Raw genomic sequence first — 15071 nt, forward strand, 5'->3', positions numbered from 1 at the left:
AACAAGGAATCTTTTGTTCAAAACTTATTACAAGATGACAATAGCAGAGATTGAAGCCAAGTGCTGGTTCTTCAGAATGCAGGTCCCCTGTGACCTCACAGATCCTCTGCCACACCAGAGGTACCAGGTGACAAGGGAGGTGGCAGAGGACTCAGTTTCAAAAAGAAGGAGCAGCAGGGGTTGGGGTTGTGGCTCAGTGGTAGAACGCTTGCCTAGCAGGTGTGAGGCACTGGGTTTGAGTCTCAGCACCACATATAAATAAATAAATAAAGGTTCATCAATAACTAATAAAAATTAAAGAAAAAAAAAAGAAGGAGCAGGAAGAATTTCTAATGCTGTGGGAAACTTTAGGTACGGCAAAGAGACAGATGGGAAAAAAGGAAGAAGGAAGAAGAAGGAAGGAAGGAAAGGTGAGAAGTAAGAAGGAGAAGGAGAAGAAAAAAATTTGATCTAGCCCAGAAAGAAACTGAGAATAGTTTCAGAAGAGATCCTTCAACAGAAGCAGGATTGTCAAGAGGTTTGAAAGAGATTCATTTGCCTATTAAAGGAGCTGGAGAAAGCCAGGTTGGAGTGGAGGAGGGGAAGGAGCACTTCCGCTGAGTTAGAAAGGGCAGTTCTCAGAGAATGTGGAAAGGTGCAGGGTAGCAGATGGACATCAAGCTCAGGGGCTGGAGGCCCCTCCACGAGGGCCCAGGCACAGTGGAATCCTGCATATGTCATAGGCTGCCTGGGGCCCAAAGTCAGTCAGACCCAGACGTACACTCAGAGTCAAAGGCACTGCTTGGCCCTGCTGTCTCAGAGACTTAAACTAGGAGCCTTCGGGGTATGGTGCCTCCAAGTTCCTTTGAGGGGAATATGTATACAACCAATTTCAGTTGTTCCTGAAATCATCTGATGAGCGAAGGTACTCGTGACAGATCCTGGACTCATGGGGTCATCTGCCTCAGGTAGTATTTTGAAATTTGCCAGGTGTGATGGTTAACTTTATGTATCACTTGGTTAGGCCATGGTATTCAAATATTTGATCAAACGTTATTCTGGATGTTTCTGTGAAGGTGTTTTTTGGATGAGATCAACACTGAAATTGGTGGACTCTGAGTAAAGCAGATCACCTCCATAATGTGGTGTAACAGAATAAAGATTGACCTCCTCTAAGGAAGAGGGGATTCTGCCAGCAGACTGCCTTGGGCTCCAGCTGCAGCTCTTCCCTGGGCCTCCAACTTGCGGCTCCACCCTGTAGCTGCTGATTCGCCAACCTCCACAGCTGTGTGTCAGTTTCTTAATCTCTTTCTCTCTCTCTGTTTATATAAAATATGCATACATATGAATACACACATATATATCATATCTGTTTCTGTGTATCTGCTGATAGATAATTGATAAAATTGTGTGTGTACGTGTGTGTGCATGTGCGTGTGCATGTGTGTGTGTGTGTGTGTGTGTGTGTTCTATTTCTCTGGAGAATCCTAATAGATCTGGAACTCTTCCTATCACATTATATGGGCAGCTGTCTACACAGAGCTTTGGTTCAGCTTTAGATAACTGCTGGGGGTCTCTGAAGCCTCAAATGTGTCGTATTGCCTGATTGCTTATTTAATGAGAGATGCCTCAGTGATCCTGGTGAGTTGTGGCTGCTGAGAAAAGAAATGTTGATTTCTTCCAGGGTGGACCTCCCTGTCCTCCTGTGGACCACAAACCTCCAGGCTACATCTCTGCTAATGGAAGGATTGCTAACCAAATTGTTGAAAAGACAATCCATTGGGGATTTTTTTTTAAAAGTCACAGTAAGGAATATTGTCTGACTTACCCTAATGAGAAAAATATTATTACTATTTTAAAAATGTTGTCTTCCTTGTACTGTGGATCCATTTAGAACTATATAGATAAGTCGTTGTGTACCTAAAGAGAGTCCTCTGTGGCTTTTACTATTTTGACAGTCTTCCCTGTAAGATAATGACTTGGTGCAGTTTGCATGGGGACTTTGGAAAGGTTATTGCCAGACTAAGGCCACAAGGTGCCAGAGAAATGCCATTCCAAGCCAGTGGCTAGGTGGTTCCACTGTGGTCCTTACACCCAGGCCAAGCCACCCATAGCAAGGGAGCCATTTCCTCCCGCAATGTCCCTCCAGGGCTCTTTCCAGAGAAAGCCTTTAGAGGAGAAAGGCTTAAAGGAATTCTCCCTGTTCTCACCTAGTGTAGATTCAAGAGTGCATTGGAGCTGAGAGGGAAAAAAATTGACTACTAACATACCCGTCATGCTTAAATGTCACCTGTGCATCTCCTGCTGTTTCTTCTGGATCCAATTCTTCCCCCTTCTTGACCTGGTTATCTAAAAGTGACTTTTGGGCAATCATTAGTTTCCCTTGGTTGTCTGCAGTCCAAGTTCTGCACACCTGGACTGTTCATGGGAAGTCTTAAGTCAACAGTTGTTCCATGTTGTTCTTGGACTCCTGGGGTCCCTGAGAGGCTGTCAGGGTTTCTGAAAGATCTCCGCTATTTTCCAAGACAGTAGGCTTGGCATTTGGTGGGGAAACTGCTGGTGTTTCAGCAAACCAAAGGGGCAATACAAATAGAACTTGAAGTCATGCATGCAAAGAAATAAGAACCAGTCTCAATTATGAATGTTCTTGATGAAGCAGTAAAATTTACACAGTGCAATGAAATCTCTTTCCTCGCGTACATGTCTGCTGAACCTTCTGGCTTATGGGTAGGGAAATGCACATTCCTCTGTGGCTGAATTCAAAAAAACTATGGTTCTCAAAGGAAGAGGCACCTGTGTGTCCTTCACAGAACATGATTTTTACTTGAACTGGCGTGTGTGAGATCGCGCACGTGCGTGCACACACATACTGTGGTTACTCAGACTTAGTATTAGCCAGACTGTTTCTAGAAAAGATGATGGAATGAGCAGGTCATTTAAAGATAGCAACTGATGGTGTTTACTGCCAATGATAAAATGTAAGATTTCAAGAGAAAATTAGAATAAAAAAAGTGTAGCTACTACCATGAGCTTAAGAGCTTAACATTTTTGATGAGATTTGTGGCAGTATTGATGAATGCATTTTAAAATGTTTTATAATGAAATGTAGAGGAGGATTGGCATGACTCAATGAAACACTATTTTCCATATCACAATTTATTTGTTACAAATTCATTAATGGATGAAGATCCATTTAAAATGCAAGATAAGTGAGTAGGTTTTGGTGGAACAGAAAACAATGCCATTTATGTGATTTCAAATTCCACTTATCTGCCAATCCTTAAGAACCTACCACTTGTTGAGTTTCATTATGGTATTGAAGAATACCCATGATTAACTGAAAAGGCCATTAAATTCTCCTCCCTCTCCCACAGTTATATCTGTGTGAGGCCAGATTTTCTTCATATACACAACCACATGTCAACAGATTGAATGCAAAAGCCAACTCTTAGTAACCCAGATGTTACAGAATTGGTAAAAATGTAAAACAATAGCACTTTTCTTACTAAAGTTTTGTTTTCAGAAAATACATTAAAATGTCATTTATGTTAGGATGCTTATTATTCTATTTAAATGAATGAATAAATATTTAAAACATTTTCAGCATGAGTTAATGAATACAGTAAATATTATTAACTAGAGTCCACATAAATGAAAAGCTCTTGGCGATCCTCATTAGCCCTTAAAAGCAGACAAGGGCTCTAAGACCAAAATGTTTAAGAACCACTACCCTAAATCTCCCTTCACTATTTGCATTCTCCAAACTGCAGGAAAATGTAGGTGCAGTAGTCAAGGCCAAGGCCAAAGGAGACTTCTTTACCCCAAGGTTGGTCATATGTAAATGACAGACCAAGATACGTCTACTACCACAACCTCCTGCTTCTGTGGGCTACAGAACTCGGATTGGTTGCTTCCCCCCAGGACACTCTTCGGAGGACAATGAGAGAATTTTGAAAGCCTCATGCTATGAAAATGGAAAAATGTCACCCTCGCCTCAACATGCATACATTTAAACAAGTACTAAGCATCAGAGTTCAGTGTCAAGCTCCTATGTTTCTTGCTACTGAAGACAAAGTAAATAAAATATGGCCCATGCTCCAGTGGACCCATGCTCAACATATAGTGGGGGACATCTCGTGAAAAGAAAATGTAATAACGTGAATATGAATTAACCAGCATATACTGTACATGTAATATACAACCTATAATTACATTGTGCTACTATTGTTATTATCCCATGTAATATTATAGTGGTAGACTATTTCATAATACATTGTATATCTGGGGAACAAGAAGTACTTTGGGGTTATACCTGATAATTGAGCACATGCACGTTAGGCCTACAGAGCAAAGCACAACCACACACTTGGAAGGCTTGCTGTTAGCCTCTTACCATTGCCCTTTTGACAGTTACCCACTTGCATTAGTTCCTTAGGGTCATTGGTAACAACTCTGTGGCCTATAACAACAGAAATTTATTCTCTCACAGTTCTAGAGGCTAGAAGTTCAAATTCAAGATGTCAGAGGGGCCAAGCTCTCTCCAAAGGCTCTAGGAAAGAATCCTTCCTTGTCTCCTCCACTCCTTGGCACCCTTTGGAGGTGCATCACTCCAATCCAGGCCTCCATTTTCACATGACCTTCTCCCTTGTATGTCTGTGCCCAAATTTCTGTAATAAGGACACAAGTCATATTTAGAGTCCATCCTAATCCAATATGACTTCTTCTTAAGCTTGATTACCTCTGCAAAGATCCTATTTCTAAATTAGGCCCCACTCACAGCTTCCAGGTGGAGAGGAGTTTCGGGGAATGCTTTTCAGCCTAGCCCACCACCTTCAAACTAGTCTCCAGTCCCCATTGCTCAGAACCCCCTTGGAACAAAGACCATCTGGGTTTCCCCTCACACTTTTTAGGGTGTGGGGCCCTGCTAGTTCTTCTCTGTGGATGTTTTGAGTCATGACCACAAACATTAACCCAAGAGCTTAACAAATAGATTATCAGGGCCACAGAGCTATGAGGTTTGAAGGAGAACAGAGAAACCTGAAAGAGAGCTGCCAGGGTACAGAGGTAAACCACAGAGACCCCACTTAGCCTGTTCACCCTTTGGCAATTTCTGTTTACTAGGCCTAGAATCATCATGTAAGATGATGTTAATAAGAGAATGAAAAGGTATGGAGATGAAAAGAGACCACTGCCGAAACCCTGGCATTGCTGAGGGGACATCCTGGAGGACAGATGTCTTACCTCAAGACCATAGCCTCCCTGCACGGGTCTTGAGACCTTGGGAGGACACGTCACCTAGTGGACCCTCAGACTGGACTTCACGCATGGCAGTTAGGAGGGCCAGGTCTCCAGCCAGACCGACTGGCTTCACCACGCTGGGACCCTCAGGCCAGTTATATCACCTCTCTGTGCCACCATCTGCACATCTCTAAGGGATGATGTCCATTACAGGCTTCTCATGAGGAATAAATGAGTTAATGGTGTATGTCAATCACTCTAGCAAAACCTGACGATGTGGACATTAGTTGTTGCTATTGACATTCTCACAGGAACTTTTGGTCCAGCTAAGAATTCTAGTATTTTACAAATTCCCTTCTTTAATCCCTTGTTCTTCCACTGCCACCACCAGAGGAAAATCAGATAGCTGTATGTGGGTGTGGCTTTTGTTGTTTTTGTCTTTTAAAGTTCTCTTGTCACTTAGATTATAACTGGCCCTGGGGGGAAATCCCTGCTGTGGGGATGTCATAAAAGACCAAGGACCCCGCACCTGACATGATGAACACAGGTGTGTGCCCAGCAATGGCGTCACTGATAGATGCAGGTTCTAACATGCTTTTTGGCTTTTCTTAGCTCTCTGCGCATATGCATGGTCCACATAGGGGAACCCCTGCTGTCCCGGCTGCTCAAGGCACCCAGGACAAGTGAAACCTGTATAGGAAGTGTGGCTCTGGGTACAGTTAAGAAGGGGGAAAAAGACCTATAATTTCATAGCAATTACCTTCAACCAACACTGTCAAAGGCCATGGTTTTCCATTATAAATCTGAGCCTCTGCTAGGAGCAAATTGCAAAGCAGAAATAAGCACAGGATCAGGCACTAATGTATGCCAGACAGTGTCTTGGGCTGTCCCCGGATGCCACAGCACAAGGGAAGTCAAGGGAGAAAATAATGCGTTGAGCATTGAGATGGCATTTGTTTTCTCCTTCTTTAAAAAAATAAAAAATCATTCTTAGTGAGCCCCAAGCCCTGGATGTTGGCTGCATCGTTAACAGCTTTGCAAGGAAGCCTGGGGTCTTGACTCCCCATCCCTCCCCAACAGTGGAGTCCCATGTTCCAGGAACCTGGTGGCACTGAGGCTTCAAAGACCAGAGTGAATGGGATATTTTCTTCCTCTCAGTACCATATCAGGGGCAAAGAAACCACTCCATGGAAACAAACTATGCAGAGACCCATTCCCCAGCCTTTTTGTGTTTGCTACGTGTTTGCTTGAACTAAATTTTTTATGCATGGCTCTACATCCCCCTTAGAGGTATAGAAGACAGACAGACTTGTCTCCCAGATGCAAAAACACTCACTTGGAGATAACGAGCAGAGGAAATGAATGAAAAACGTGTGAAGGCATTCAGTGATGCGACCTGTGGTTGGTTTTTGTGTTCCTGTAGAGAGGGCAAATTTTACGGGACCATATTTTGGCTAGATGCAGGCAAAGGAAAGCTTTGAGGGATATAAATTACCAGTCAATGGAGATATTCAGGCATAGATTAGGTGATTACATGGGGATGAAGAAGTTGGTGTCCCAGTATGATTTATGTTGACCTTTGTGATGTTGGAGGCCCTCTTTTTGCCCTGAGATATCAAGGTCCTATGGTTTCAGAAAGTTATGATCCTACAAAATCTCCATGCTGGAAACTCAAGTTCAATTCAATACATGGTGCCAGGCATGGTCATGCATAAGTATTAGAAAAACAAAGAAGTTGAATGTAGGACTATTGGCTGTGAAGTCAAACGGGGATGTGGTGCTCCTGGCACTGGTGTTAGTGTATATGATATGATGCTGGTGTCGCTAGTAGGCACATGTCCACTCAGGACTCTGCTTTTCTTCTTTCCAGGCTGGAATCGATGGGGAAAGCATTGGCAACTGTCCTTTCTCTCAGCGTCTCTTTATGATCCTCTGGCTGAAAGGAGTCGTGTTCAACGTCACCACGGTGGATCTGAAAAGGTAAAGGACACTGCATTCACGAGGAATATTCTTAGTTGAAAAGAACAGAGAACCTCAATGAGAGAGGGCAAATGCCCCCTATGGTCGCAGCAGCCCCCTGCTCACACCTCACTACCTAGCACCATGCCTCCAGGCCCACCCTTCCTTACAAGGGATGCTGCAAAAACTGGTGTATCCCTTGGGGCTGAGCGCTTCACTGGCCTGATTAGCAAGGAGAAAGGAAGGAGTGGACATTGGCTCTGCAACTAAGAATGTGTGGTGCAGAGATGGGTGCAGAATTCCAAACACATAGGAGTATCCATTCCAGCAATGCAGGCACCACCATCCGTGGGACACTAGAGGACTTCAGGGCTGAGTCCAACTCTTCACCCCTGAAGTTGCAATCCAGACCTTTTCCCACAGTATCTTTCCATCTTCTGAATTCCTTGGCGTGAGAGTTCTGGATTATGGGCCCAGATAGAGAGGTACTAGTCTCTCTGCTTTCAAACGGCAGTTTAACAGCTGTTGAAATACCAGGCATCTTTCAATACCAGAGCCAAGCTCTTCACTCTTACAGAATGTGGGGGTTCCTCTCTTCAACCCGTCCTTGAAACCTGGAATGGATCTGGACTTCCTCTTAAGTGTCTGTCTTCCACCCCCACCTTCTTCCCTGGTTCTTCAGATCCCGGCTATCTTTTAGATAGTTTCACTTGGACATTCCATTGTCACTTTATAACCTCTGTGTCTAAAATTGTGTCCATCTTTTCTCCCTTTGCAACATGTTCCCGTCCTAGATTCCTTGCTTTCCCATTCTCTAGGCACCAAAATGTTTCCAGTTCCTTTCTCTTGCCACCTTCCTCAGTAAGTAGCCAAGTCAGCACATTCTCCCATTAACTCCTTCTTTTGGGGGTGGGGGGTATCCTGGGGATTGAACCCAGGGGTGCTCTAAGCCACTGAGCACCTTTTATTGTTTCTTTTGAGACAGGGTCTTGCTAAGTTGCTTAGGACCTCACTGAATTAACCCAGGCTGGCCTTGAACTTGTGATCCTCCTGCCTCAGCCTCACAAGTCACTGGGATTACAGACCTAGGCCACTGACTTCTATTGCACTCTCTCTTTTCCATTCTCAAAGCCCACACCTGGTTCAGGGCTCACCACTGCCAGCCTGATTGTCTCTTTGTTCTTCAAATGGGCCTTCAGCCTCTCAGGTTCTGTCCCCCACACCCGGTCCCCTCCCTTCCATCCCAAGGTTATTAATCAGGAGCCTTGTCCCTTGCTCAGAAAGCCTTCCCTACTCTCTGCTGTCCATAGAATCAATGCCTCTGAGACCCTCTTTACCCTCTCCTTGCTTCTTCCCAACACTGTCTCCCCACACACCTGTCAGGCTGGCTCACCTTCTGCTGCTCTTGGTCCTTGTAGCCTGCAGCCTGTGTCCAGAATTCATCCTCTGTCTAAACTGGCACCTTCCTCCCTGTCCCTGCAGACTGCCCCACTCCTGGACTGTGACCCCATTTCCTCTGCGAGGACTCCCACCTCACCATGCCCAGGAACCTACTTACCAACTGACCTTCCTCCAAACTCACCTAGACCTGTTGTCTAGGTCGCATTGGGCCTCAAGTTAGCCCAATTATGATAGCTTCACCAAGTTGTGATAGCTGCAGTCCTCATACTTTACACAGGAAACGCTTTCCCATAAAACAAACAACAACAAAAACCCACATATAATTATGTGAAGGAGGACTGTTTCTCCACTTAATGCAAGGAAACTGGGACGGGCACAGTTAGAAGGTTTGCTCAAGGAGAACTAGAAATCGGAGGGACTGCTACTAAAATCTCAGTGACCTTGGTTTAAACCTTACGATCTTCAAAACACATCAGTTATAAAGTTCGTGTCTTTCAAATAAGACCTTAAATTCCTCAAGGACAGGCCACAGCAACTAGCTGTGTACTGGTCCTCAACTAACATCTGTCAAGTAAAGGAACACACATGTGCCATGCAGTTAGTGTCTGTGGTGACAATTAAAGAGCCAGAGGCATTCACACAGTTTGAAAGAATAGACAATCATTTTTAAGCGGGGACCCATGTGTTCAGTTGGAGCTCAGAATGGGGCTGAGAGCCACCAGCATCCTTCAGATCACATCTGGCCCCACCAGCATCCCTTTGAGACAGGCCATGCGAGTATCACCACTCCAGTGTTACAGATAAGGAAACTTTCATACTGCCCACACGTGCACACGTGCACACACACACACACACACACACACACATTATTTTCTAAGAACATGATTTCTTATCCTGGCACCACCATTTATTGGCTGAGTGACCTTACACTCTTCTAGCCTCAGTTTCCGCATCTGTACATCAGAGAAAAATTTTACTGCCTTCTTAATCAATGGGAATCTGTGAGGAGCTAATGAGGCAGGCCATAAAAATTATTTGCATTCAGCATTCTACCTGGCTTATTTCAGGAACTCCATACCTGTCGGCTATTCTTAGCAATACCTGCCCCCATGGAGCTGGCAATCCAGTTAGGAAAAGAAGACTGATACACATTAAATAACTTACACCTTAGACCCAGCAACATGTCGTTCAATGCTAATGGTATAACTTCAACTGTAAATGCCAGAGGAGGTCCACAAGAAAAGCAAGAGGGTCCCATCTGACCAACATCCCATTGACAGTGCAGCCCTAGAACCCCCCCAGGGTGTCAGACTCCAGTAGCCAGGGTGCCTTCACGTCCCAGGGAAAAACTCCACCACTGCCACAACAAATTCCTGTATCTTTAAACCACAGAGAGGTCGCCACTGAAAACTGAAATCTGGCATGGCTGCCTGTGTGAGCACTAGAAAGCAAGGAACAAGTCAAGAATGTCCTTTCATTGTCTAAACGGAGGGACACACACAAAGTAAACAAAGGCACTAAGTAAATCAGATTTTAAAAATACTTTCCATCCCAATTGTCTGAGTTCCAAGTGCCACAGCGCATCTGGAGAGGGTGCATGTGGGGAGCGACCAGGGAGGAGCCCTGTAATTAAAATTCTTCTGGTCCCCTCCCCAGCTGATTTAGCCAGGAATTTCTTTCATTACAGACGCCTCTGCCCCTTTGTTTACTTTTTCACAGTTCCTCCTTCTAATGTTTTCCAGCCTGACTCCCACAAGAAACACTGCTTGCTGAGAGAGCATCTGGGGTGGCTCTCCCCATCCAGCCCTTGCCAGCAAGGTCTCCGCCATGATTCCTCCTCTTCCTTCCTTCCCTCTCCACTTTCCTGATCTGCCAACCCTTCTGATCTGCCTTTTGCTCCAGCCTTGCACTTGCACTTGCACTTGGCCACAGAACACAATGTTGACATGCACAGAGCCCACGTCACACACGTTCCTTCCTGCTGTGGGCGCCCCAAGTCCCTCCTCACAGCTGTCAGTACACTACCCAGCACAAACCAGGGCCATGCTTGGCATCACAGTGGGCCGTGCAGAGAGGTCATCTATGATTGCTTGCTCATTTGATGTGTTCCAGGATGTCACCCTCTTTATCACCTAAAATGCTATCCTCTTTGGATAATATAGGACATTTGGGGGTGGGTATTAGGGATTTGAACTCAGGGGCACTCAACCACTGAGCCACATCCCCAGCCCTGTTTTGTATTTTATTTAGAGACAGGGTGTCTTTGAGTTTCTTAGCACCATGCTTTTGCTGAGGCTGACTTTGAATTCACAATCCTCCTGCTTCAGCCTCCTGAGCAGCTGGAATTATAGGTGTGGGCCACTGCACCCAGCTGATTCAGGACTTTTGCATTCCCTCGTTTCCACAGGGGAAGAGTGCACTGATGCTTTGGTTATCTTAGATGTCTTTAAGTTTCTGACCCAGAATTCTACAAGCATGCAAGCAAGAGGCCTTCTCTCTTCTTAGGAACTGCATTTGCTGCTTGTTATATGTATGTTTAACTTCAAAGATCCTACTGGTCCCAGCAAAGCTTCTTAATATTGAATTGAGTTCATTACCTAGAAAATGGATTATTTATAACTTAAGAACATAAAATACCCTCATAATTTTAAAAATTAGGCACAATTTCAGATTCATAGGATACTTTTAATTTCTGTGTGTTGAACAGAATTTTTAAAACATTTCAAGAAAAATAAGTACCTTTCAGTAAAATTAGAATCACAGTCGTTACATTTTAAGCATAAAGTGTGTGTGCTCAAATTAAGTTCCAAAGTTAAACCAGTGCAGAAGGCAGACAGGTGGAGTACAAACACTCTTGCATATAATTGCTTTCTGGCCCTCTCCACATTCAATTGAAAGCTGAAAGTTTTTATCAACTTCAGGCCAATCTTTGATTTCTAATTCTGCAGTTAAAATATCTCCCTCTTAAATTAAAAATGTCTATGTTATTTATGTAGCCATTCAAAAAAATCTGCCTCCTATATGCCAGGCACAATTCTAGGCCCTTTCCCTCCTGAATTCTGAGTTATAAGACTTTCCCTTAGATATCTGCTAACAGAACCCAATCACAGTAGATTCTTGATGCAGAATCCTTAGTCTCAGCCTCTCTGGTGACCAATGATGTGGAAGCGCATTTTTGTCAGACTAACAAGTGAAGGAACTTTTGAAGGCAAAGCCCAGCCTCTTCCCCCACACTTGAAGCAAGGGGCTGATTTAGGCAGTCCCAGCTGATTCCCTCCACTTTTTCTCCAGTGCTCATCTCCATCCTGACTGGGGTTCCTCTGGCACTGACTTCCACTGGACAGGTCTCTGTGTCATACCACAAGACTTCAGAACTTTCTTCAGCCTCTCCTGTCCCACCCTGTAGGTCTGGTTCTGCTGATGGACATAGGGGTAGCACAGAGAGGCTAATGTCTAATAAATCTTAGGTTTCTTAGAACAGGAAGTTTCCTGGTGTATGTCAACATGTGAATCTCGTTCTCTCTACAGAAAGCCAGCCGACCTGCACAACCTAGCCCCTGGAACCCATCCACCCTTTCTGACCTTCAACGGAGATGTGAAGACAGATGTCAATAAGATCGAGGAGTTCCTGGAGGAGACCTTGACCCCTGAAAAGTAATGAGCTATTTGGAGCTAATGAAAGGGAAGGGGGCTACTTGGGGGAAGGCAGATTTCCTGAGAAAGGCTACTCAGTTCCAGAGCACGGGATCCTCTTTTCAAAGAGAGAGTGTAGGATCCCCAAAGGCTGCAATCTCAAAATGGCCCCACTGGCTGGGTTTGGTGGCACCCATCTGTAATCCCACCATCTTGAGAGGTTGAGGTAAGAGGATAATAAGTTTCAAGCCAGCCTCAGCAACTTAGCAAAGCCCTATGTCCAAATAAAAAATAACAGGCTGGGGGTGCCCAGTGTCAAAGTATCCCGGGGTTCAGTCCTCAGAACTGCAAAACAACAACAACAACAAACACACACACACACACACACACAGCTCCACTAAATTCACTCACTAGTAGGAATACCGTTAGGGGGACCCAGTCAGTCACTCCTACACAGAGTGATTTGGGGAGTCCTGGGAAGGCCACCACCCCTCCCTTGACCCATATGTCCCCCTCACTCCAGTTCACTTTGCCCGGAAGACCTCAAAGTGAGAGCAGAGGCTGACTCCTCATTCCAAAAATGCTGAAAGACTCATACAATAAAAACAAGCCAAGAAAGGGACCCCCAGTGACTCAATCAGGAGTGAAAGTGATCAGAGGTCCGACTTGTTCATTATAGAACATTCAAGAAGAGATTAGAGCAATCACACTTTTTGAAAAACTATTAGAAAAATAATATTACATAGAGAGTAAGGTATGGTCTTCTGGCTGCAGGAGAGACCCTGAAAGGTCTTCAGCACAGGACTGGGAGTCTGCTTTGGGGGCTGGGAGAAGTAGTAGTGTAGAGGGGTGGTAAAGCTGAGGTAGAGAAATCAATTAGGAGGTACCAGTTGGTGACAGTCCAGATGAGACGGAATAAAGGACTAGACCTAAGAAGTGGCAGTAAAATGTGGGAAGAGGAATAGGAAGGATTCAGAACCTACTTGGTAGGTAAGATAAGTGGAGTTTGACAACTAAAAATCATCATCTTGAATTTATTTTATTTATTTGTTTATTTGATAGTACTAAGGATTGAACCCAGGGGCCTTGCACACACAGGCAAGCCTCTGCCACTGAGCTACATCCCCAGCCCTTTTCTCTATTTTGAGACAGCACTAAGTTGCAGAGACTGACCTTCAACTTGGATCCTCCGGCCTCAGCTTGCTGAGTATCTGAGATTACAGGAGTGCACCACCGTCCCTGGCCCAGCTTGTATTAATTTGAAAGCCTCATTTTTTTCATCAGCACAGGGCACTCAGTGGCCAGCGCCATCCACAGCACTTAGCTGCTACAACTCCTGTCACTGTTGTCACAGTTCTGGGAGGGAGGTGCCATCATTGTCCTCATTTTACAGTTGGGCACAGAGAGACTAAGTAACTTGTTGCCTATATACTGAACTCCTGTTGAGAAATTAAAACTCTCAGCTGATTAAGGCTTTAAACAATCAGATGTGTTCTTCCTTAAAATTTTTCTTTGTCGCCCATATTAATAGAACAGTTCATTTTCACACTGAGTGGAAAATTGCCTCAAGCCCATTGGAAGCCACTGAGTGTAGACTTTAAGTAAGTGCATTAATTAAATCAAATAGGCAGCCCCACAGATTGAAGCCACACGTGTCTCTGAACAGGACACCAGCCAGCCACTTGGTTGGAAGTGCCCTGAAGCGGTGGGTTGCATCCCATATGAGACTCAGCCTAATAGTACTAGTTCAAAATCCTACATTACGGCGGTTCACACCTTTAATCCCAGAGGCTCTGGAGGCTGAGGCAGGAGGATCTTAAGTTCAAAGCCAGCCTCAGCAAAAGTGAGGCGCTGAGCAACTCAGTGAGACCCTGTCTCTAAATAAAATACAATATAGGGCTGGGATGTGGCTCAGTGGTTGAGTGGCCCTGAATTCCCCAATACACACACCACACACACACACACACACACACACAAATCCTACTTAAAAAAACAAATGATATTTAACTCAGTAGAGTTTAGACTTTGCCTATGAGCCCAGAGAAGAAGTCTGAGGTGGAGTTAGTGTTTTCTCTTTCAGAGGTAATGCCCCTACTCAAGTGACAACTTCCCTCCGTTTCAGCAGGGAGGGTGAGGCAGTGAAGAGCAGAGTGTCCCACTGGATTTTTTGCCAGAGTCAGGATGGAGGGGTGCAGCTGGGGTGTGCTCCGGGCTCTGCCAGTGATGTGCTGTAACCTCCTGAATGTGCCCCTTCTCTGCTCTGGGTCTCAATCCTCCTCTGTGAAAGGACAACCCCAGATCCCTTCCTGCCTTCTATTCTTCACACTCACTTTATTCATCCTCCCCACCTCCTCCCCACCCCAAATCTGGCTACACCTCTCCCACATTGTTTCTCAGGCTCAGGCATCCCAATCTGCACCCACCGTGGGGCTTGGAGACCCTGGGAATCCTACACCCTTTGAACAGTCTTTCTGCAGAGAATCACCGTCAGACTCTTCATCCATTCTCAACCATTTCCAGTGATCCATCAGGGCTAGATGACGTTGGATGCGGACACTCTACCCCTTCCTCTCTCGCCCACATTACCTGTCCTGATGGCTGCTGCTTCTCCTCTAGGTCATTTCCTGGATTGGAGTTAAATGCAGGAAGTTTTACAAAGTACATTCCTGCCACATTAGCGACTCAGTGATCCAGCACTCTCAGGTAGCAGAACTTCAAAACTGTTACATGCACATCTCTAGAAGGCTGCTAAGAAGAGGGCCCTCTTGGCAAGACCATCGACCTCTCTGGACACCCCCCACCAGAAGTGTCCCTCAGATGCCTTTGTAGCTATAAGACTGGGGCAGGTACTGCAGTTAGCC

At 45.1% G+C, this 15071-nt stretch overlaps 1 protein-coding gene across 2 annotated transcripts in view; it reads left to right on the forward strand.

Moving 5' to 3' along the window:
* The window catches only part of Clic5 (chloride intracellular channel 5), a 148644-nt gene that overhangs the window by 93283 nt on the left and 40290 nt on the right, over positions 1-15071 (forward strand). For both annotated transcript variants that reach the window (XM_027950527.2, XM_027950528.2), the window contains exons 2-3: positions 7088-7197; positions 12106-12231. In XM_027950527.2, the coding sequence (XP_027806328.1) occupies positions 7088-7197; positions 12106-12231 (236 nt within the window). The remainder of the gene's footprint in view (positions 1-7087; positions 7198-12105; positions 12232-15071) is intronic.

Source organism: Marmota flaviventris, chromosome 6 (genome assembly GCF_047511675.1).
Source record: "Marmota flaviventris isolate mMarFla1 chromosome 6, mMarFla1.hap1, whole genome shotgun sequence".
NCBI classification, from domain to species: Eukaryota; Metazoa; Chordata; class Mammalia; order Rodentia; family Sciuridae; genus Marmota; species Marmota flaviventris.